This window comes from Pantherophis guttatus, chromosome 5, assembly GCF_059756535.1.
Source record: "Pantherophis guttatus breed Tessera chromosome 5, ASM5975653v1, whole genome shotgun sequence".
In the NCBI taxonomy this organism is placed as follows: Eukaryota; Metazoa; Chordata; class Lepidosauria; order Squamata; family Colubridae; genus Pantherophis; species Pantherophis guttatus.
This window is the reverse complement of record NC_142067.1, coordinates 98,972,373-98,996,436: the sequence shown is the minus strand read 5'-3', so window position 1 is coordinate 98,996,436 and position 24,064 is coordinate 98,972,373. Positions and strand designations below refer to the sequence as shown.

At 36.2% G+C, this 24,064-nt stretch overlaps 2 protein-coding genes across 8 annotated transcripts in view; both read right to left on the bottom strand.

The window, feature by feature from the left end:
- The window catches only part of LOC117666627 (E3 SUMO-protein ligase RanBP2), a 40,927-nt gene extending 32,456 nt beyond the window's left edge, over positions 1-8,471 (bottom strand). For both annotated transcript variants that reach the window (XM_087895374.1, XM_034419396.3), the window contains exons 1-7: positions 8,196-8,471; positions 4,635-4,702; positions 3,727-3,838; positions 2,952-3,104; positions 2,209-2,439; positions 1,181-1,326; positions 81-273 (exon numbers count right to left, since the gene is read on the bottom strand). In XM_087895374.1, the coding sequence (XP_087751500.1) occupies positions 81-273; positions 1,181-1,326; positions 2,209-2,439; positions 2,952-3,104; positions 3,727-3,838; positions 4,635-4,702; positions 8,196-8,270 (978 nt within the window). In that variant the 5' untranslated portion in view covers positions 8,271-8,471. The remainder of the gene's footprint in view (positions 1-80; positions 274-1,180; positions 1,327-2,208; positions 2,440-2,951; positions 3,105-3,726; positions 3,839-4,634; positions 4,703-8,195) is intronic.
- Positions 8,472-11,718: 3,247 nt separating this feature from the next.
- Positions 11,719-24,064, bottom strand: part of LIMS1 (LIM zinc finger domain containing 1) — an 85,945-nt gene continuing 73,599 nt past the window's right edge. For 3 of the 6 annotated variants that reach the window (XM_034419441.3, XM_034419424.3, XM_034419411.3), the window contains exons 5-11: positions 23,781-23,930; positions 22,341-22,491; positions 20,984-21,076; positions 19,334-19,382; positions 16,722-16,797; positions 15,352-15,545; positions 11,719-13,292 (exon numbers count right to left, since the gene is read on the bottom strand). In XM_034419441.3, the coding sequence (XP_034275332.1) occupies positions 15,398-15,545; positions 16,722-16,797; positions 19,334-19,382; positions 20,984-21,076; positions 22,341-22,491; positions 23,781-23,930 (667 nt within the window). In that variant the 3' untranslated portion in view covers positions 11,719-13,292; positions 15,352-15,397. The remainder of the gene's footprint in view (positions 13,293-15,351; positions 15,546-16,721; positions 16,798-19,333; positions 19,383-20,983; positions 21,077-22,340; positions 22,492-23,780; positions 23,931-24,064) is intronic. The other 3 variants (XM_087895375.1, XM_034419433.3, XM_034419417.3) reach the window with 1 other exon arrangement.

The window sequence follows — 24,064 nt, the reverse complement described above, 5'->3', positions numbered from 1 at the left end:
ACTGATCCAAGCTTTGTCCCCAACATTTCCATAGTATACCCCACATAAACCTGAACAGAGGAACGTTTAAAACAGTTTACCTGAAAAGCATGAAGATAACACAAAGCTGCCAGTTCAGAAACAGCTCTCCATTGCATCTCACTCTGCTGGGCCATTTTCAGCAGCAGAGTTCCAGCATGCATATAGAAATGTCCTCTCATCTCCAGGAAAGTGACAGAAAGTTCATCACTTCCATCTGCATGTGATTTTACCAAATGAAGTGTATGATCAAAGCTACAAAAAAAAGTAACAAGTAAAAATAGGATTTGGTCACATTACAAAAAATACAACATTTTTCGGTGTATAAGTCGCACTCCCCACCCCCCAAAAGTGGGTGGAAATGTCTCTCTCTCTTATACAGCAAATGTTGCCGAAGTCCCACCCACCTGCCGGCCTCTACCTCCCAGCAATTTGCCTCCTTGCAGCAAACAGTCTGGTCAGCTTCATCACAGTCTGATTTAGCACAAGCACCTGATTGGCGGTTGGATCTCCTTCCCAGAATACCACCTACCTGTTCCAGGCTGCGGGGATTGCCACTGCCCATCACCACCTCCGCACGTCCCATTTTCAGACTTCAGGCCCCGTTTTCAGCCTGTTCCAGGCGGTGGGGATTGCCACCACCTATCCCCACCGCCTGGAATGGGCCGCAAATGGGATGTGCGGATGCCAAAAATGGGATGTGCGGAGGTGGTGATAGGTGGCGATGGGCAGTGGCGATCCCCACAGCCTGGAACAGGTGATAGGCGATATTACGGGAGGCAGATCCAACAGCCAATCAGCTACTCGTGCTAAATCAGACTGTGCTGAAGCTGACCAGGCTGTTTGCTGTTATGAGGCAAATTGCTGGGAGGCAGTTTTTCCTTGTTTTCTTTTCCAAAAGTTAGGTGCGTCTTATAGTCCAGAGCATCTTATAGTCTGAAAAATACGGTAAGTTGGTTCAACATTGCAAATATGTAGAGATCTCTCTCCCTCTCTCCCTCTCTCTCTCTCACACACACACACAAAGAAACATGACAAAGCAATTGATAAAATATCAGACTGGCAAAGGGTCATTATTGAAGAGGCAGAATAGAAACACAATGCTTCTGGATCAAAAGGGACAGAATTTGAAGAGTTCCATATGATATGCAAAGTGAAGTACCTTTCAAGTGATGATCTACTTTCTTCTACATCTCTAGCAGAAAGTTTCATTACTACCAGATTACAGTATGCCAGTAAAAGATCCCTTTGAATCTTTCTCCAACTAATTTTATCTGATTCAGAGTCCTCTATAGATTCCAGATATTCCTATAGAAAATAATTCAAAGAAACAATATTGTAATACTAAATATCAGATTTTCATTACATTTCATTTCATTATCCAAGGAGAGATCTTAGTTCACTCTGAATCAATTCAATAATATTTACATCAAGTAATTAGATATGCAGGTTGTAGAAATTATTTTTTTAAAGGGATAGCAAGAAGCTGACTTTTGGAACACAAGCTGTGCCTCATTATTCCATTTAAATGTCTAAGAAACAAAACTAAGGTCTGGGAAGAGTGCTATTCCCAATAAACTCATCTGAAACAAGGAATGCTAATATACTTTATGCATCCCAGATGATTCCTAATATCCGCCTTAATGCCTTAAAGTCAACCACAATGTAGATCATGGAACAAATTCCACCTTAGCCAGGATAAATAAAATATCCTGGATCCCAAGCACTGCAAGCAGGAAAAAATAGCTACTAGACCCATTCCACAGATGCTTCATAAATCCATTGATATTCAGTTTTAAAGCTGTTTTTTATGCTTTTGCTTCAGGCTGCAGAAATGCAACATTTCTGGCTATAAATTCAACTTTTGTATAATGTTCAAGGGTAGACAGGCAATGCATGTTTTTCAGATATTTTATATTTCAGCTCCATAAACCTCCTGCTACTGGCCACACTGTTTAGAATGATTGTCAGTTGTAAGTTAAAACATCTTTAGCCTACCAGGCCATTTATGAGCTGAAACAACTTCAACATCTAGGAGTAATCATAAGGTATCATTACCACAATAACAACCGTAACTATGTAAAACTAAAACTATCTTTATTAGTTTTCTGAAGCAAAAGCAAGAATGCATGCTATAGTATTTCCTATAGAATATTTTTTCAATATCTGTAAGAACACAAGTAAACAAACCTTAAATGTTTGAACAACACAGGAACACCATTCCAAATTTGACCGTAAGGATATTTTCTTCTCTGCTTCCTGGCAATGTGCCACAGCATCGCCAAGCCTGTTATTTGATAGGTATAATTTTACTAATCTGATATTAACATATACATCATCTGGTCTAGTGTACAATTCTGTCTGAATCAAGTCAAAAAGTTGGTTCCATCCATTTTCACTTCTACAATCCAAGAGGCTTTCCTGTATCAAAGATAAAAAAGGCAGAATTTAACATTTTTTTAAAAGCATGACCATTTGAAAAATAAATAGTATTATTTTTGAGTTTTTTCTAGAAAATTAGATAAAATATGTCATTTTTAATATTAATTACAATATATAAATTATCAAGGAATCCATTGCTGTTTGAAGATGTAATATTATTGCTAAGTAGCACTAGATTTGCTTTTCAAAATTAGTAAAATATCTCCAGACTATGCAAGCGATTTTGATAAACTATTAGGTTATTGCCAGATTTAATTTTGCTTATATCATTATCTAGAACTTCTGACCAAAACTTGTGTTTATCACATTCACTCTACACACAATCATTTGTTGCCTGCTGCAACCTTGCAGCTATCAATGAATATAATGTTATAATCAAAACAAGAATTAAACTTAAGCAACATACAATCTGTTGCCCTCCAAAATATTGAGAATGCTTGGAGATCATATAATGATGTCATGTTACAACCAGGTATACAAAAAAAAATTACCTTCAACCGGAAAATTGAAGGACTTCCAGGAAAAAGTTTGGCTGCTCTCTCAACCCAATATTTTGCTCTTCCATCAGTAATATCATTGCTACATAACAGTTCCGCAATCTTCAATACAAGATCTTTCTGTGTTGGATTCAATTCCACTGAACGCTAAAGCCCCAATTAAAATGATGAAATGTGTGTTCAATTAGGTTTTGAAATATACACCAAGATATTAAAGAGACATTAAAAGTATGGGAATATATGTAATTATGTTATTATAAAGGTAGAAAATAAGAATATCGGGCAGTAATTCTTCCCATTCAGTTTTTACATAATAAATATAGCTTTACAAAAGAATTCCAAACAGTGGTATGCTCTTTTCCAGGCCAAGAGTCATGTGTACCTTCAAATGAAATATCAGGAGCTGCATTTAGAAAGAGTAGACTGACTAGGAAAAAAACCTAAGTTAATTTAATTAAAATTAACTCTGAGACCTGCACTAAACATTTGAGCAATCAATTTACCACTGAGGAGCTACAGGATACAAATTTTCTAGGCTTGAGAAATACTGTATGCTTAACAAATCTTCAATGAAATAAATACTAAACTCTTTAAAGCTTTATTTATGTACTTTTGGAAGCAGCACATTTTACTGGGCATTAGGCATTAGAAAGGTATATTTAATAATTATGTTACCATTAAATGAAATATTCGAAATATACTTTATTATTTAAACATATTTTAACTACTAACAGCAATGTTGAAAAAACACCAACTCATAATTTCTTACTTTATAACAGCCCACTGCTTTTTCAATATTATTTTCAGCTTCATACAGTTGTCCCAAGAATTTGTGTGCTTTGGGATCTCTTTCTTGGACACTGAGATATATAGATATATACCTTCAGAAAAACATAGCACGTTAACATTGTGGCAATTGATGACTAAATCAGATCAGTCAGACAAATTATACCATTATTTTTGTAATCTCTCTTTAAACTAGAAGTAGCAGCATTGAGTTTTATAGAAATCTAGTTATCCAAGATCACAGTATATTAAGCAATATATATCATTAATTTTACATACAGTAAAATGACAGCTCCTTGATAGGGCTACTGCAGCAGATCATTCACCATAAAATAAATTGAAATGTTGGGAACCCTTTTAATTAAAATTAATATCTTAAAAATACAAACAAAGCCTTAATTTAACAGACTGATGGAAGTAAGGGATGTCCGTTAGAGATGGATGTGCATTAGCCAAATGGCTTTTTTAATGCACCAAACACATTCACAGATAAAAACAGAAATTCAAGTGGCAGCCAAAGGATCATCATGATAGAAGATGGGTGGCAAATAAATTTAATAATACAATGAATAAATAAATGATACACAAGCATTCAAGATGCAACCAACTGGCATGCCAATGACGTTACACCCATAAAACCATGCGAAAGATGAGCATCAAATCTAAGAAACTCTGGAGCCAGAATGACCCCTATTCTTAGAGACCTGGTGACCAGAAACCAGAAATCCTTTAGAAGTAGTGAACCAATCAGTGGCATAGAGAACATTAAGCATTGGACAGTTTCAAGATATAATACTCTCAAGATCCAGATTTTTTCTGTTAAATATGAAGCCTCTTGAATCTTAACTTTGCTTATATGTTAAAGCAACTATTTTGAAAAAGAATAATTACCTTTTAGCAAGTTCATACTCCTTTACTTCATAATATAGTTTAGCAAAAAAGAATCCTTTCATGGATTTCTAAGAAGAAACAAGCAGTTTCTATTAAAATATTGCTTTTGATATAGAAAATGGAACATTCAGAATTGCACATACTCCTATTGTAAGTATTGTACACATACCCATTCTACGATAAGTAATTTAAGTTCACTCCTAAAAGGGCTGCATTCAGATATTTGAGAGAAATTACAAACACATTTACATAATGTTAATTTCTGTTCATTACTATGTCTTTTTAAAATGTTTACATTGATCATATTCACATGGTGCAGTAGGACTGTGTGTTTCTTAGTAGGATTCACTGGGTTAGGAATTTTTTTCTTTTCTTTTACTGTCTTTCACTGTGAGTTATATTGGGTTGGGGGGTGCAAGAAGAGAGTCTCAGCCAATCTCATTATACACATGTTGTACTCTGACAAAGGTTTGAATGAATGAATTCACCTAAGAGAACACTTATTTAATGCGTAAGATTTATCAAATTCGTACACTTTCTATCTCGCTCAAAGTAAATAGACATCATTCAAGCACTAAACAATCTAAACAAATATTCCAGATTACAGATAGGCACTAACAAAGAGTTACAATTTTCTGTATTCTTTTGCTGACATAAAATTGATTGGATTTTACATGTTATAGCCATAAATCCATGTGAGAGATGAGGATCTGCAGATTTGGTAGCCCTTATTATTTTGAATGTTTTATTTACAAATCTCTTGTTTACACCATTATAGGCAAGATATATTATGATCTTAGATCAGAGAAGACTCATTTATTCCAAATTTTATTTTCTGTTAATTTTAAAATTCAGAGGTTCTCTAACCATCTTGGGCTGACAGATGTTTAGAATTTTCAGATATGGTTATGAGCATAAAACAAAATGGCTGTATAGAATGCTGAACCAAATACCCATTAAAAAGGTAAAGGTTCCCCTCACGCATATATGCTAGTCGTTCCCGACTCTAGAGGGCGGTGCTCATCTCCGTTTCAAAGCCGAAGAGCCAGCGCTGTTTGAAGATGTCTCCATGGTCATGTGGCCAGCATGACTAAACACCAAAGGCGCCCAGAACGCTGTTACCTTCCCACCAAAGGTGGTCCCTATTTTTCTACTTGCATTTTTTACGTGCTTTCGAACTGCTAGGTTGGCAGAAACTGGGACAAGTAATGGGAGCTCACTCCATTACGTGGCACTAGGGATTCGAACCGCTGAACTGCCGACCTTTCAATTGACAAGCTCAGCATTTTAGCAACTGAGCCACCATGTCCCGTTAAATACCCATTATCCAAAGGTAAATTTATGAGGGTGTTTCAAACTCCTACCTACTCTCTACTTAGTATTTTTCCTTGGAAGCCAGAGGTAGAGGAAGTTAGGAAACAGACACCACAAGCAATATTAGAACTCTTATTTTACTGATATGTTATAACAAACTCAAAAGCCTGTCATTTTCTCTTTCCCTTCCTCTTATACCAGAAAGTCAAGGCAAGACAATTCTGAGTTTCCTTCTCTCATCTTCCTGTTTATTCAAGCAAGTTCATGTTTTCTTAATGACTGTCATATAATTTCAAGGAAAGCATTAGGTTGCAACCACCTACTGGACACCATGTTATTGTCCAGTAATTACACAGCAATATTTTATGCTTAAATATGAAGTTATGCTTTGAAGCACGATACCCCATTTTTAAAAAGGTCAATGAAACAATAGGAAGTAGATGGAATAGACAATTCAGTGAACCCAAGGATCACTGAACTTATAGCGAATGCCATATTACCTACCTAGAATCTACTTGCAAACATTTTTTAAATGATAACTTTTTTGGGGGAAACTGCCTAATGCAAATCTGAAATGGAGACAAGTATCATCATTTGGTAATGGCAGAAGGCGATACACTATTCCAAATCTTTAGTCTAGCTGTTTTCATCACCTGACCTGTCATGGTTAATGTCGATTCCAAGAGAGACCCCCAGAGGTTGGGTCTCATTACATAAAGTTGGTTGCAAAACTTTCTTATATTTCTATGTTGTCTTAGTTATGTCTCAAAACAATTTCTAGATACAAATAAAAAATGTCATAACACAAAGATGACTTTTTTCAGGAATTTCATATTGCAAGTAAGACGTGCAGAGGATAATGCAGTCCCTAAGCCACAAAAAAGACAACCACTTTGCAGGACTTTCTCAAGACTAAAACCTCTGTAACCCTACATCCCCCCCAAAGCCATTCTGAAGGGACGGCTACCACATTGGTATCATTGAAGTCCAGACCAATCAACACGATGGCATTCTTCCCTTACACTCTAGGAAAATCGCCCACCAGGGTAGTTTTAGTCCTTAATTAAAAGCTGAAACTCAAAGAATTAATTCATGAAATTTTGCTTGAACTGCTAATTAGAACTGCAGAAAAAAACTATTGCTACCAAGCTGCCTTCCATTGAGGATTTGTATACTGCACAAGCCAAAAAGAGGGCTGTGAAAATATCTATAGACCCCTCACATCCTGGACATAAATTGTTTCAAATTCTACCCTCAAAATGACGCTATAGGGCACTGCACACCAGAACAACTAGACACAAGGACAGTTTTTTCCCAAATACCATCACTCTGCTAAACAATTAATTCCCACAACACTCTCAAACTAGTTACTAAGGCTGTATTACTATTATTCTTCTCATCCTTACTAGTATCTATCTCTTCCCACTTATTAATATAATCATGTTTCTTGTATCTTTCAATTTATATTGTTTTTGTTTCCTAGTACGATTTGATAGCTTATTAATAACCTTGACTATCACTAAGTGTTGTATCTTTTTATTCTTGATGAATGTATTTTATTCTCCTTATGTACACTGAGAGCATATACACCAAAGACCAATTCCTTGTGAGTCCAATAAAGAATTCTATTCTATTCTATTCTGGACTGCTGCGCAGCCCGCGTTTTTGTTTTCTATTCGACAGTTCTTTTTATAACAGATACGCGAAGAGCCAACGGAGTTCAAAGCCTAAAAGGACCTGGTGGCTCAGCAGACTGATAGCATTGTGATTAACACCAGCTGCCTGCAATTACTGTAAGTTCGAATCTCCCCAGGCTCAAGGTTGACTCAGCCTTCCATCCTTTCTAAGGTAGGTAAATTGAGGACCCAGTCTGTGGGGGCAATAAGCTGACTTTGTATAAATATACAAAAATATGAAGGCTATTGCTTAGCGCATTGTAAGCCGCCCTGAGTCTCCGGAGAAGGGCGGCATATAAATCAAATTAAAAAAAAAAAAAAAAGCCGAGCCATTAAGTCGCAGTCGGCTCCTGTCCCGATGTAAGCCCCGAAAAGATGCAGCACATGGGACGCTCCCGCCCCCATCCGCCTCCCGTGTCGCCTCCCGCAAGAGGCGCAGCGTCCGCTCTTTCGCGCACGTGCGGCAGCGCCTTCGTTAATTGGACAGCTCGAAAACGGCCGCCTTTGAACGTCTTAGGAACGACTGCGGTGGGGGGGGGACCTCCGCCCCCACATAACTGCCCTCACTCACCTCCTTCGGCGAAGGGGCCGAGGCCTGCAAGGAGGAAACATAGCGGTCGACTTCCGCCCTGCTGCGCCTCATCATGGTGGCGGCCCGGCAAGCGCCCGGGCCCCAGCGCCCTTCTCGGCAGGCGAGGCCGACAGAAAGAACCCAACTGAGCCGGACCTAGACTGAAAGCAATCACCTCTCCCAGAATGGTGACGCCGTCAGACGCACAAGCTCGCGCAGAACTAAATACCGCTGCTACGTCAGCGGGGTCGCGACGGAAAGAAGAGGGAGAGAGAGCGGAAGTGACCTATAATAGGCGTCGCATTTCATAAAAGAGATTTTTAAAAAAAAAAAGACGGTTTGTCTCATTTTCGTGCTGGCTAGGGAATTCTGGGAGTTGAAGTCCACGCGTCTTAAAAGTTGCTGCGATTGACGCTGACATTGGCGCTGAGCCTGTGGGAGGGAGGCTTGCGTGTTTTGGGAAGCGAAGAGAGAATTAGCGTTTGGAAACGAAACTGGTTGCGAAATCCAGCAAGTGGGAGAAAGCTATTTCGGAACATAAGTCAGCAAGGAAAATATGCTGTTTTTTTTTTTTTTAAATCTTCCTACACCCTGGAGAAATTTACCTATCTGGTTGCTAAGAGGCGACACTGGCTTGATAACTCAGAATTATTAAATTACGGAACAGTTAGACATACACATACACATACACATACAGAGGCAAGGAAGGGAACGTAGGTGACAAAGTAACGCTGCTACAACTTTCCTACGAATCTTTTATTCATCAGAAAATGGATATTTTGAAGCCCATAAATTTGGCATGGACGATATTTTCTTTTCCACATATACTAGAGTGCAGCAGTCTTCTAACGAAATAATATTTTACGTACTGTAATAAAACCTAGTTTACTTAATTTTACAAGCCCTACTGTATGTGCCTCACTTAACAGAAATTAAATGCAAATGTTAAGATGGTTGTAGAATTTATGTGAGGTATTTGCAGAATAATTTTTATTTTAATTCTAGAATTAATGTTCGTTTTCTCACAATATTTCTTCAGTCTTGGGAACTATCAATGGGAGTTTTGTCTTCTTTCTGATAGGGTTCAGCATGAAGGCTTATATTGTCCAAGACCTTGCTACCTTCTTAGCAAAACTTCAGTATTTTGATTAATGATGTGGATAAATAAATGGAATGTATTTGTATTTGCAGATCTGGGTGATACTTATTCAGAGCCATATTCAGATTTATTTATTTATTTATTAGTCCAATTTATATGCTGCCCTTCTCCGTAGACTCAGGGTGGCTTACAATGCATTATAGCAATAACCTGCATACTTTTTTGTATATACCTGCTTATTAGGGCTTTCGGCTTATAAATTGGCTTATTGCTCCCACAATCAGGGTTCTCAATTTACCTACCTCAAAAGGATGGAAGGCTGAGTCAACCTTGAGCCTGGTGGGATTCGAACTTGCACTAATTGCAGCACTTAGCTGCCAGCTGCACCACCGAAGCTCTAGATAACATATAGCAATAGCACTTAGATTTATATACTGCTTCATAGTGCTTTACAGCCCTCTCTAAACTGTTTACAGAGTCAGCATATTGCCCCCAACAATCTGGATCCTTATTTTACTGACCTCAGAAGGATGGAAGGCCGATAAACCAGAGGTTGAACTCATGGCATTGAGCTGAATTAGCTTGCAATACTGCATTCTAACCACTGCGCCACCACAGCTCATATCAGTTAATCTAGGGATAGGCCATCTGGTCTACTTGGTAGACCATGATATCTCTTTTCCATCAGACCTGAGAAATAACAGTCAGTAAAAGATTGTGAAAATAATGTTTAGGAATGTATCTAGCTCCCAGCTATTCTTGCATTGTTCATCACTGAAGAGTTGAAAATTGCAGGATTGCCATGGAGATGGCTGGTAGAATCAACTGATACCAATGGACACCAGTAAACTGGTAGTCTTTGTCATCTTTTTAGCTGTTCTGTCAGGAATGCTTCTACTGAGCTCATTGGGAGGAGGGCACAGGGTTGCTAAACTGTGGCTCTATGACTGTGAAACATTGCTATTGTTTCTGATATGTACCACAGTTCGTGTAATTGCAGTGATATATTTCAGGCTGCCTTCAGTGATAGTTTCCATCCTCAGCCTTAGGACATGGCCCTCATTTTAGCATCAGTTATGTACTGAAATCATGGCAAAAGTAAAAGTTTAGTTTTGGGAAAAGTAAATACCAAGATATTTCAAATAATGTACTTGTTCAGTATATTGTCATCAAACCATTTATGTTTGTCTTGGCAAACCCCTCTCCCCCCCCATTATATTGGTTTTAGGGTAGATGGGCAGGTGAGATGCCTGATTACGACATTATAAAGTAATCTTGAGGTTAGGGTTTTTTTGTTTTTCCCAATGCTATGCTTTTTGCCTAATTAAAGGTATATTTATGTTTTAATGGAGATAGATACAGTGGGGCAAAAAAGTATTTAGTCAGGCACCAATTGTGCAAGTTCTCCGACTTAAAAAGATGAGAGAGGCCTGTAATTGGCATCATAGGTAGACCTCAACAATGAGAGACAAAATGAGAAAACAAATCCAGACAATCACATTGTAAATTTTATATAGATCAGACACATCTGTTTTCTCATTTTTGAGGCTATCAACCTTCCACACTATCTAGTTTTGTCCACCAAGTTAAAAACTAAAGATATATGAACATGTGCCACATAAAGGCACCTGGATGGTTCCTAAATAATTTCTAAACCAGATAGTGCAAAGTTAAATATTTATTCCCTCTGCCGCAAAAGAATCCTGACTACTCTCAAGCTAGAATTCTTTCCCTGAAGATATCTTCAATAGATATATTTGCAAAATTCCTTTTTTCCTCTTTTTTCTATATAAGTATCTCCATATCAATTATCTTTAAGAGACCTATCTCCATGGGATGGATGTAAATGAACAAGGCAATTGGCCACTATTACAATCGGTTATTTGTTGTTGAACTTTGGTGATGCAGCTTAAGTGTGCTGGGGCAGTACCTGTCCTTAGGTTTGTCCACTCCGGTATAGGACATTCTGGATTTTACAATTCTCTACAGCAGGATGCTTTAATTATTGTTCACATTATAGAAATTAAAATAGGAGTGAGGTTTATGCTTTAATCTCTTTAAATGCTTGATATTGGATAGATATGTTATTATTTAGCATTAAGATTTTTTTATACTGTAAGATTTTTAAACTTCACAGTTGCAAAATTCAAAATAATTTATTAGTGACAATATATATTGTACTTCGGAATTCAGAATTTTTAAACAAAAACTGCAATCTACCTTTTTTACTTATAGGTAAATCCCTTTGAGTTCAAAATGCTTATTTTAGATAAATGGATTATTATGAGCTAAGTACTATTGAACTCAAAGGATTTTATTTCTGAATACTGAAGATTGCAATATTCATTTAGGTCCTGTCTAAGTGTAAATAACCCTTGATTGTCGCTATATTGTTGATTCATTATCACAATACATGTCCATAACTGAAATATGTTCAGGTTTTATTTCATGTAAAATTTAAAAATAAGTGAGCTGAAGAGGGAAAGGAAGTATGTTTTGCATCCTTAATACTTTCCATTATTCTAAACAAAGTTTAGTATATGCCACTTCCTAGAGTATAAGGTGTATATTTTCTAATAAAATAATGAGTAAATATTTTGATTAATGTTGTAAATATACAGCATAATTAAGGCACAGGGAAATAAAATACCAAAGGATCCAAGAAAAAAATCCTTACAAAATTCAAGTAGTTGAACTCTGTTGACACAGAAATATGTTGGCATCTCACACTTTGGGCTTCAGGCTTACCAGAATCTGAAAGCATTCACTGCAGTTCTCAAACAGTTACCATTATCAGAAACTTTCTGAACAAATAATTTCTGCATTTGTGATAGTATGGGCTAAAGTTTGATTACAATTCATCCCCAATTTGACTATTTAAAAAAAATCTCAATAGCTTAAATTCTTTCTGATGAGCTAGCAGACAGAATCAACAAGAGGCCCTGATAAAATATAAACTTCAAAAATCTTGAGAATGTTTGCGATTGCCATTTTCCTATAACAGCAATATAATATTGTAAAACCATTGTTTTATCAGTTCATAAGCTAAGATTAAATGACTCATTGCCTACAAAAAAATCTGTAGTCTTTTGTCTCAGAATTTTTAAGACCAGAGGTGACAATTAAGATCAAAGAATTGCATCTTGTTTCCTGATTCTAAAGAATATGAAATATAAAATTTATTAGATAAAATATGCTTCAAAGCCCTCATACCACAAGTCTGATTTTTTTTTTTTTTTTTGAAAAATTATCCAAACCCATATTGGTAAATATTATGGCCATGAGCCCATGAATTTTTCTAATATTTTTCTATATACTTAACCATGTAATCGTATATCTGCCTACAGAGTTGAAAGCCATTGAATTCAATGGGATTTACAGGCTAGTGTTTATAAATTGCCAGCTTTACAGTTTACTTTGTTTTGCTCCAGCAGTCACTCCCTGGCAGGCACATGATCCTAAAATCTGGATTATTTTGCCAAGAGAATTTGCTTTCCTAATCTGTTGGGCTGGTTGAGAATTTTGGAAATGAAAAGCTCAGCACATTTAGAAAATTCTAGGTAAGAGGAGGCTGTGCTAGATTATGTTCATTTGAGATCAGCAACAGTGGCCTGATAGAGTGATCTCTTGCAATTTAAAGGCTATGTTTTAATCTTCCACTTAAGACTGAGTTATCTAAAAATTTATATAAACAGAATACATAATTTAAAGGGTACATATAGCATTACATAAGACATTAAAGATTGTATGGCAAGGTATATACTTTTGTATTAAGCTAGTCATGCAGAGGGATTTTTTAAGAGCATAGATTTCATAGACACAATGAAAATAAGTGGGAATATGAATCTCATTTCCTTAATTTTGCATAGCAAGATGAAATATCTCATTTCCTTCCTAGAGTTTCAGCCAATTTCTTCAGTCTCTTCTTGAGCTCCAGTGGGAACTTCTCATAGCACTTCTTACAGACAGGCTTCATATCAAATTCCACAAATTTATTTCTGAAAAAAAAAAGTTGTTGAAAATTAACCTTCACAATACAAATTAATATTTACAGTTCACCGTAAGTTAACTTATTTTCTTTTATATATATAAAATTTCAATTTAAATCAGGAGAAGAAGATTATACAATCTAAGATTTGGTTAACATCTGTCAAGAAAGCATTCTAATAAATCTCTCCATCCTATTAAAACTCAATATTCTTGAATAGCTTTATTATTATTTTTTCAGAAAAACACTCCACCTCAGCATAAATACCATATTTCATTTCTGGCATGATTCTCTTCATCACCATATCTTCCAACATATTATACAGAAAAATAAACTTTTCTATGACTCTTCCTCAGTTTCATAACTTTTGCCATCCTGATGTTTAGGAACCAGGAAAGATCCTGAAAAACAGTGACTGCTTCAGCCAACTGCTAAGGGTGGACAATAAGCATTTCAGGCACCCAATTAAAACTTCCCAACTGTTTGGAACAGCTGCTAACAGGAAGAGCACATCAAAGAACTGTAGATCAATGAACTCAGCTGCCAAAAACAAACTGTGTAATGCTTGGTCATCCTTGACAGCTGCTAAAAGCAGCTGGGAGAACTAACCAGTTCAGTTATGCAATGCAATGATGCCCTGCTTCCCAAAGTTGTTGAAAATTCTCAAAAGTGCAGCAAAAGTCTGTTGATAGGACAGGTATGACCAATACATTGAAAGTTTTGCAGAGACATCTGTGCCATGAATGAAAGCAGCATTGCTCACAAGCTCTATCCATTTTATAGTCACGCTTATGTTGTTTGCACATGGTAATAGGAAACGAGGCGGGGGGCTTTCATTGAGACTTATATTATTTTGATCAGGGGTGTCAAACTCATGTCACATTGTCATCACATGATGTATTGCGACTTCCCTCCCCCCTTCGCTAAAACGGGAGTGGGCATGGCCAGCACATGATGCATCCGGCCCGCGGGTTTGACACCCCTGATTTTGATGAATGAATTGGATCCTGGAGATACGACTGCAACTTTAAGAAAAGATTGGTATTTAGAAGGCTAATAGTTCCCCATTTCTATTCATTTCTATTTTTCCTTTGGGTGTTTTCACACTTAACTTTTGAGTGGGGGTTTCTCAGTATAATTTTGATCATACGTGTCGCTATGTATAGTATTTGAAAGTAATTTTTTAAAAATGATTTTAAAACCACCCTACTGTGCATCCATGTTTGAAATAGAGAGCTACAAGCTTCAGATAATGTCTAACCAAACATTTCTCTTTAAGGAGGAAATCTTTCTCATCTCTTAACATCAGCGTGTAGAATTATATGGATAGTGTTAATGGAAGACATATACAATGTCTTTACACATCCTGAGACTATATAAACTAAGAGTTGGTCTCCATGGTAAAAGGCTATTTTTCACACTTAGAGCACATGATATGAATGCTTTTTCAAATAACTTTTTTGCCAAATCTCTCTCACGTTAGAAGAGTAAATTGATTACCTAAAAAAGGCATATGTTAAGTTAATACGTTCTCTATAGGTTTGTCCTGAATGAATGTTTGTGATGAATGAATTTAGACCAATAGTTTCATGAACTGTGAGGTAAGTGATGCTTTAGAGAGCCATCAAAAGATTTCATTGTAGCCATTTTATCTTTTCCTCCTTAACTGATGTGGAACAAATAGGTTGGATGCAGCGGAAATTATAGGACTATCACAAATTAAAATACAAAGTTTTACACACACAGTTCTCCAATGAATGATGCAAAGCAAAAAACAAACTTATCTGGAAGAATTCATTTTCTATATAAATCTCCATATGAATTATAAAATATAATCTTTAGCAGAAAGAGTACATCCTGCACCTGCAGAAAAGCATTTCTCCATCAAGGATTTTTCTTGGGCCAAACTGCTGAGGTGGGGGAGGAAAAGGCAAGTCTGATCACAGGGAACAGGACCTATCGGTCTAGACCTGGGACTGAATGTGTTGAAATTCAACACTTAAATATTTTAAAAACACCTTGTTGCGCACCAGAATAAAAGCATAAAGAAAACATTTTCACAAACTAACCAAAGAAAGGGAGGAGCACAGTTGGTGAAAGGTAGAAAGGAAAGCTTTACAGACAGACAGGCTTTTTCTTTTTGTGTTTATCCTTGTCCTTGGCTTCACGCTCCCGTTTGGCAAGCCTCCGTTTAAATTCTTCTGGCATTTTTTCATAACAGTGTCTGCAGACAGGTTTGAGATCGATTTCAACAAATTTGTCCCTTTCAGATTGAGCAAAGAAGGAATGGAGGAGAGAACAAGAAAGAATCAAGATACAAGTAAAGTAGAAAGAATTCTGCAGAAAAATAGAAATAAAAAGAAAGTAGTGAATATACTCATAGGAAAAGATATCCTTGTTATTTTCCATGGACTGTATTATTACAAAATGCTTTTATCACAGCAAGCTTAAAAAAATAAGTGCATTCCTCCATGGACCACACTTCTAAGATTTTAAGGGCAGCTCTTCTAGAGAGAGTTCTTGGCTCATGACCATTCATTTAGGGGCAGTTCAAAGCTACCGCAGCAATAAAAAAAGAGACTTATGACCAGTCCTTGCACGTAAGACTATTGCAGCATCCCCACAATCACATGATCACAGTTTAAGCACCTGGCACGTAGTTACATCAGGCTCCAAAAACCAAGAAAGACACATAGAGTTACTTCAGAGCAGCTTCCTTTATTGTTCCTCATCCATAAAATCTTGCCAAACTAAACACACCATTAAATATACTGTATACTCTGAAGCCTTCTAGGGAGGAGCTATATTGATTCTTTTTCTCCCAACCAAATGGAAGCTAGATTTGTTTAACAATTGTGTGGTCCATGGGATGACCATGACCATAAAATCAGGCACAAGTCAATTGACAACTGCATTACTTAGCAATGGAAGTTCCAGACCCAACTGTGGTCTTATATCAAGGACCACCTGTGTTTCTAAAGACAGGGGACATGCCCGAAATGCACTGCAGATATTATAGAAGGGGCGGGGGAATACTCTGAATTTCTTGTGTTAAAAGAGCAACCTGAACGACTTATTAAATTTACAGTTGCTGTGTCCCGAACTGCTCTGTGCTGTTGAACTTCTTTGACTTCCATCCAAGCTGCAGAGTCAATAGAAATTTATAGTAATCTGTTCTCCACAACACCTTTCTATTTATTCTATTCCACAAAAATGTAAAGCAAACAATATTATAAGCTCCTGAACAAAGTAAGCACCGATGAAAGACAACAGCATTAAAGAACATAACCTAGCTTCTGTCTTGTTTGGACACGGCTCTGGTGTGCTCATCTCTGCCTCAAGACTTGCTGCAACAATCATAAATATTTTCCAAGGGAGGCTTCAATTTACAAGTGACATCATCAATTCTGTGATTATTTCCCCAAACGGATATACTTACTTCAGTGTTAACTTGGTGTTACAAGTAGAACATGCAAAGCAGTTTACACACCATGCTTTATTCAAGGCAGAGACAACTACAAAAGAGCAAAGAAAAGACAAGGTGAATCAAACAAAACTGACTGCATTTATTATCATACATTCATAGCCTACGTCATGGAACTAATATTGACAAAGACAAATACAAGGTTGTCCAAATCATCACATGTAGTCTAACTTTACATATCTGCATAGGCAAAATTTAGTATTGATCCTGTGATGATGGACATTTAAACAGCATGTCAGTACCAATACAATCATACTTAGCCCTTACATCAGGACACATTACATCTTGATATGGTGAATCAATATCACCTCACCTTGGTAAGCCTCACCTTGAATGGCCAGGAGGAAGGGATCATAGGGCTAGCAATTCAAAATTCTGGAGAACACTAGCTTGTCTATTCCTGTCCTAAATGCTCCGATTCCAGGCTAAATTCAACAACTTGTATCATAGGACAGCTGACAGAGCTGGATGTCTGTTGCAGGCAGTATTGCCTGGAGCCCACACATGGTAAGTAGTTGTTTCTTCTGCTGTTGCCACACAGTGTTAAATATAGGAATTAAACCTGGCTTCCCTTACATTATCTTGTAACTATCTACTCTTTCCCAACTGTTCACCAAATTGGTTCTAAACATACAAAAATTGTACAAAGACTGAAGACTTGCCTTTATATTCTGCATCTGTTATCAGCCAAAAACAAGCATGCTGAATTTTTTCCAAGTGTTGTTGTCTTCACTGCATTTGTCTAAGCCTACAGTTTTTAAATATTCAATTTTAGGGAAATCTTTCTTCACCAGTCTGCCCTGTGTTCTGCAGTAGAAAAGTCTACAACACCTTACAGAATAATTCAGGAAGGGTAATTGCCAGGCCTTACTCTTGACGATATCTGTATTTCCCCAAAGTTAGATGACCAGACTGGAGATATTACAAACTCTAACTCTGTTGGCACCTAGTAGGTATCCTGAATTTTTCAGCACAAATATGCATACTATTGCATATGTTTGCAAGGCATTCAAGATGAAGTACAATATTAGATAAGCAAAATATTCTAATTCATTTACTAAAAATCACTACTTACTATAAATCAATAGAAAAATGGTCCAAAGGAACAACTTCAAGATTATGAAACCTCCATAGTCTCATTTAAATTTTTAAGCCAAATGCTTAAAAATTTTAGCCTGAAGGTCTCAGAAAAACTCTTTTCCACTTTTTCTGGAGAAAAAAAGTTCCCATTTCTAATCAGCAGAACTTTTAAAAAAATCCCAGAACACAATCAACATTCTCTCGATGTTGAAAGTCATGAATGGAAACAATCTTACTTTTGAAAACTGACTGTTCTTCCTGTATTTAAGGCTAAGAGTGTCCAAAGAACCCCATATTTCCCTAGAATATGGTTTTAAAAGCCTTGCTGAAGATAAGCAAGTCCATTTACATTTATTTTACATTTGTCTTGCTACTGTTATCTTTTTCCTTGCAACAAGAATTGACTGGCTGGCTGGTTGCCTGAGTCCGACATCATGGCTGAAAGAGATTAACTGCCCCAAAGTCATTCAACCAGCTTTCACTGCCTAAAACAGATTAGAAGAATTTAGTCTCCCAAGATCAATCTGACTCTCTAAGCCTAAATCTAACTCATTGTGCTACAACTTCTGATTAAAAGGCAATTTATGGACATGTTTGATTGGAAGGGGGTGGGGAGCAATGCCTGAAAGATCCATTCAGAGCTGCATTAAGGCATTAAGCCTTGTAGGCTCTAGACACATTTATAATGTTGTTCTTGTAATTATTATCTTTGTTATAGTAATAATCCATATGCTTAGGGTTATAAATATGTTCCCTGGACTTACATTCATTAATAAGTCACATGGAATAAGGTTCAGCAATAATATGTACAAAAAGTAGTAATATTATCTTAGATAGATTTAATTTTAAAGTGCACACATTTTGATTTTATTGTTACTTTCATATCATAAATTCATATCATACATTTTCATAGTTCAAAACTTTTGAACGTATCAGGCATTGTGCATTCACTGAGGGAATGGGTGGTGTATCATTTTTTTAAATATATAAATAAAATATATTAAATACTTTTGGACCCATGTTCAGCATCTTGGGTATTTCATGACTATGGTATTTGGGGTATTTTACTTTGAATTGAATGTTTTAATGATGAGAAAAGTACAGGTAGTCCTCGACTTACATCAGTTTAGTGACCATTCAAAGTTACAACAGCACTAAAAAAATTATGACTGTTGTAGCATCCCAGTACTCACGTGATCAAAATTCAGACACTTGGCAACTGACTCATTTTTATGACCATTACAGTGTCCTGGGGTCATGTGATCCCCTTTTGAGATCTTCTAAGCATAGTCAATTGGGAAGCCAGATTCATTTAACCATCATGTTACTAATGTAACAACTGCAGTGATTCACTTAACAACTGTGGCAAGAAAGGTTATAAAATGGGGCAAAATTCATTTAATGAATGTCTCACTTAGCAACAGAAAATTTGGGCTTATTTGTGGTCGTAAGTCAAAGACTACCTGTACATATCCATGTAAACTCACCATCTCCTTCAATCACCCGGTTACAGTGGAAACACACATCACCAAAGAGCTGTGGAAATGGAAAATAAGAAAAAATATTATGCAGTTGAATTTGGAGGATCAGGGAGTGGCAGTGCTAAGAAACAGGAAGGGCTGGGAGCAAGGATGGGTCTATGAAGCATGTGTGGAAAAAGTGAGAGAAAAACAACTAGACTGGGTATATCTTGATTGCTCTGAGGGTAGGATGAGAAAAAAAGTTGAAGGAAGAGAACCTTAACAAGAGAGGGAATTATCAGTTCAGAAGACTAAGTTTTGGTCCAGTTCTCCCATATATTCAGTATTCTGAACAAGCTACTTATTATTTAGCTTGATCAGTTTTCTATAAAATGAGTTTCCTTTCAAGCAAAATACTAAATTATTCAAACATTATTTTATATTTGGGACTCATTTGTCTTTTATCTTGCCACCCAAAAATTTGGGGGAACTTTGATTTAGGACAGTGTTCCTCAACCTTGGCAACTTTAAAATGGGTGAATTTCAACTCCCAGAATTCCCCAGCCAGCAAGTGCTGGCTGAGGAATTCTAGAATACAACTTCTATAATTCCTCAGCCAGCACTTGCTGGCTGGGGAATTCTGGAGTTGAAACTCACCCATCTTAAAGTCTACTTATCCTAAAGTTATCAAGGTTGAGAAACACTGGTTTAGGATATCACATATTTTAGAATAGAATAGAATAGAATAGAATAGAATAGAATAGAATAGAATAGAATAGAATAGAATAGAATAGAATAGAATAGAATTCTTTATTGGCCAAGTGTGATTGGGCACACAAGAAATTTGTATTTGGTGCATATACTCTGTGTACATAAAAAGAACAGATACATTTGTCAAAAATCATGAATTACAACACTTAATAATAGTCATAGGGTACAAATAAGCAATCAAATCATACTACGAAACAGTCAATATAAATCGTAAGGATACCAACAACAAAGTTACAGTCATATAGTCATAAGTGGGAGGAGATGGGTGATAGGAACTATTCTTACTATTCTTTCTAGACAATTACAAGAAAAGCTATGGGAATGCCTGCTTCTACACAATATGAATTCAAGTACTGACATTCAACACATGCTAACTTGTTTAGATTCAAACCAGGTTATAATTATTGCAAGTGCATTGAGCTTGAAATGGGCGAGTTAAAACACTAGATTTACACTTGAAGCAGAATGTTCTATTATGATCATAAAGCAATATTTCTGACTCTTTTAAAACAAAAAAACCAAAAACCCACTTCAAATTTGAAACATGCTTTATACTCACAAAAAAATAAGATGGAAATTAGGAAACTGTTAATACCATCATAAAAATGAGCATATTTTCCGGGGGGGGGGGGAGGATAAACCTGAAAAGGGGACAGCTCTCAAAGAGGCTCATAAAGGTAAAAAGTGTAATTGTTTAGATTTAGAATTTTGCTTTACAAAGGAAAATTCAAAAGCAAAAGCAAGAAAATAAATAAATAAATCTAGAGGATAGTTTTCTGAAAGAAAAGACATATGGTCACTGTAGGCATATATCATCGTTATTTCTTATGAGCTGCAGTTTTAGATTTAAGGTATTACGAGTCCCCAGATGAGATTTAAAACAGAAAATGCTAGATGCAACCATACCTGATTATAATGAGTTTCACAATACGCCAGCCCCTTCCTTTCATAGTGACGATGACCCAGGAATGGTTTCTCACACTTGGCACAAACAAAATGCTGTGGGATAAAAAAGTGTGACCTTTACTCTTAAAATAATTTTCTACAAAGTATCAGACTGTATATAATTATTAAGATATTAAATTAAACTTCACCTTTTTAACAGATTCGAGAACCAACTATAGGAAGGCTGGCCTTCCTCTTGCTTGTGTAAAAAAAAACAACCCACTAGTTTAGCATCTATCTCCTTACACCTCATTTTGAAAGGCTACTTTCTAAGATTTCCAGAGTAAATTCCAAAATTTTAATTAATAATTTAAAAAGTGTTCCTATATCCAACTTACACTGACTTAGTCAAGATTTCTAGAGGAAACTTTCCAATAGTATGTGAGTCTAATTTAGAAGAAAGTTATTCAGAAGTCCTTTTTTTGTGTGAAGACATTTGGCAGAGATTGCACAACCACCCACATGGATGATGTAGTGATAACAGGACCATAGGCCTATGCAGTGCATTTAATCAGGCCAGGATCTCCAAGAGTCTTCCATGTACTTCCAAAGAAATAAAAATGCAGCAATCTGCATCTACAATTTGGAAATAATTAGCCCTCTTTCTCTTTTTACTCTTTCCAGAATTCACATTGTTATAAACAATAGTGTGATCCAGAAATTCAGATCAATCTGATATATCAACATAGAATCTGCTGTCTGCAATCCTTTGTATAAAACTCTGTCTATGAATATATAATGTTCTATGGGACTTACACTTTCTCTTAGCTTAATACCACAACTGATTGTGCAATGGGAAATTAAATAATAATTCTATAATACTAGAAAAGTTATTTTTAAAATACTAACAGGTGATAAAAGCATATGTACTTGAAACCAGTCACTCAGATTTCAAGTTCATGCAAATTAGTTCTACTTCTTTCTTTGTATCAGAAGCACCTTCAAATTATAAACATATAATTTCAAAACTGGTCAAATCAGTAAAATAAGTAGGATTAAAACTAAATTAAATTCACTCAGTATTTGGTCATGCCAATAGCATTTTCTCTGGCTAGCATGAATTCCATTAAAAAGCTCACTAAAAATTTCCGATAGCACTAGCACTATTTTTTTCTATCAGAATATTCTTTCTTTTTTCTATCAGTTCAGGAGGTTCAACATTTCCATTCTTACAATGGAAAAGCTTATGGATTAGATCATTACAAAGGCTTCTCACTATAAAATGACATAGGTTTTATTAAATGTTTTGAAGGCTCTTCTTGAATCTTCCAGGTTGAGTACACCTATAAGTACACTAACAGAGAAACAAAAAGCTTACTTCGACATGCCACTGCTTGCCCATAGCATTTACCACTCGGCCCTCGATTGGCCTCCTGCATGCCCCACAGATGGGTACCCCCATTTTATCATGGCAAGGCAAGCAATACAGCTCCCCCTTCAGTTCTCGAGCTTCTGCAGTCAGTTCCTTTCTGTTCACAAATCAAAGAAAGAATATAAAGTCATGGCAATTGAAATACAGTCACTTCAAATGTGACTGGACATTCTCTGAAAAAGTCATTTTTCTTGCCAAAAGTTATAGTAATTGGTCCGTGTACCAGATCAATAAACACACTTTATTAGGCATGGGACAGGCTTTTAATCTAGTATTGGTCTAGAATGATAAATGTTGGTCAGACTATTTCTGTAATGTTTACATCAGGCTTGGGAATATTTCAATCATCCTATTGTTGATAGAGAAGAACCACTACAGCTCATTACTGGACACAGAGTTGCTGGAAATTCAGGAAAATCAAGAAAGCCAAAGTTCCTCATCCTGATTTAGATACAGAATTTGGAAGAGTGAAATTTTCAAACCTTCAAAGTGAAATTTTCATCTTGCCATGAAATAGAAAAAGTAGAGTGCAGATGAGTGGTTGCATAAGCAATACTGAACTGTTCACTTATACTAGAATCCCTTATCCTGAGAAAATGAGACATTTTGATAGAAGAGCCAAAGATGAAGAGCAGGCCTGCACTTAAACAAGACCAACTACTTTTTATATAAAATGGTGTTACAGAGATTAAGGCTACAATACCTGACCAGAAAATTTGCTTGGGATCAAGAAATTAACCTAGATATAACTTTACAAAAATAGCATTTATTTCTTTGTAACTAATTGGGGAACCCACACTTGAAATTTCTATGTGAGTAATTTTTTGCTAATGTGAAATCCATATGTGAGTTTTGTAATCCAGACTGGAATTGGGTAGGAAGTGAATTCAGAAAAAAACAACCCTGTTAGATTTATTGTTAATTAAAAAAAAATACTGGAAAATGCAATTATGTTGTAAGTGTTGGTGGTAAAAGGAAAGCAGGCTGTCAGAGAACATGGTGACTAGACACCATCAAAGCTGACACTAACCAGAGCATAGAAAAACCCTAAGAAATAGTGCAAGATCAGAAGATGTGGACAGGCTTGACCCAGAGAATTGTCAAGAATGGGACGTATGGATAACATCATCATCAAAAAAAGAAATATAATTACTGTTTGATCCTAACATAGCTATATGGTGTCAATGCTGTGCACAAATAACTGGTGATTTAATTATTGAATACAATGGGATTTACACACGATTGGGATGTGTATCATTTATGGACTATCTTGTTCATTGTTTTGTCTCTGATAAGAGTGGATATTTTGCTTTCAAATTTGATTATCAAGCATTGCGATACCAACACTTAAATGTTAAACTTTATTTCATAATAGGTTTCCATTACCCGCAGTTGACACAGTTGAAATGATCAGGATGGTAAGGGTCATTCTTGAAGATAAGCGGTTGTTCTTCAATGATGGCATGGCACTTTTGGCAAATATATTTGCCAAGACCTCTGGCTTTCTCACGATTATGGCAAGGACGACAAAGATGTCTAAGAGAAATCAAGGAACAAAGGTAAGAAATATCAGAATATTGAAAAAAATATTCAACTTGAATTTTTATTTCAGTCTTGTAATCAGAAAATTAACAACTATCTGTAAGGCAAAATGATATCCTTTCCTTATA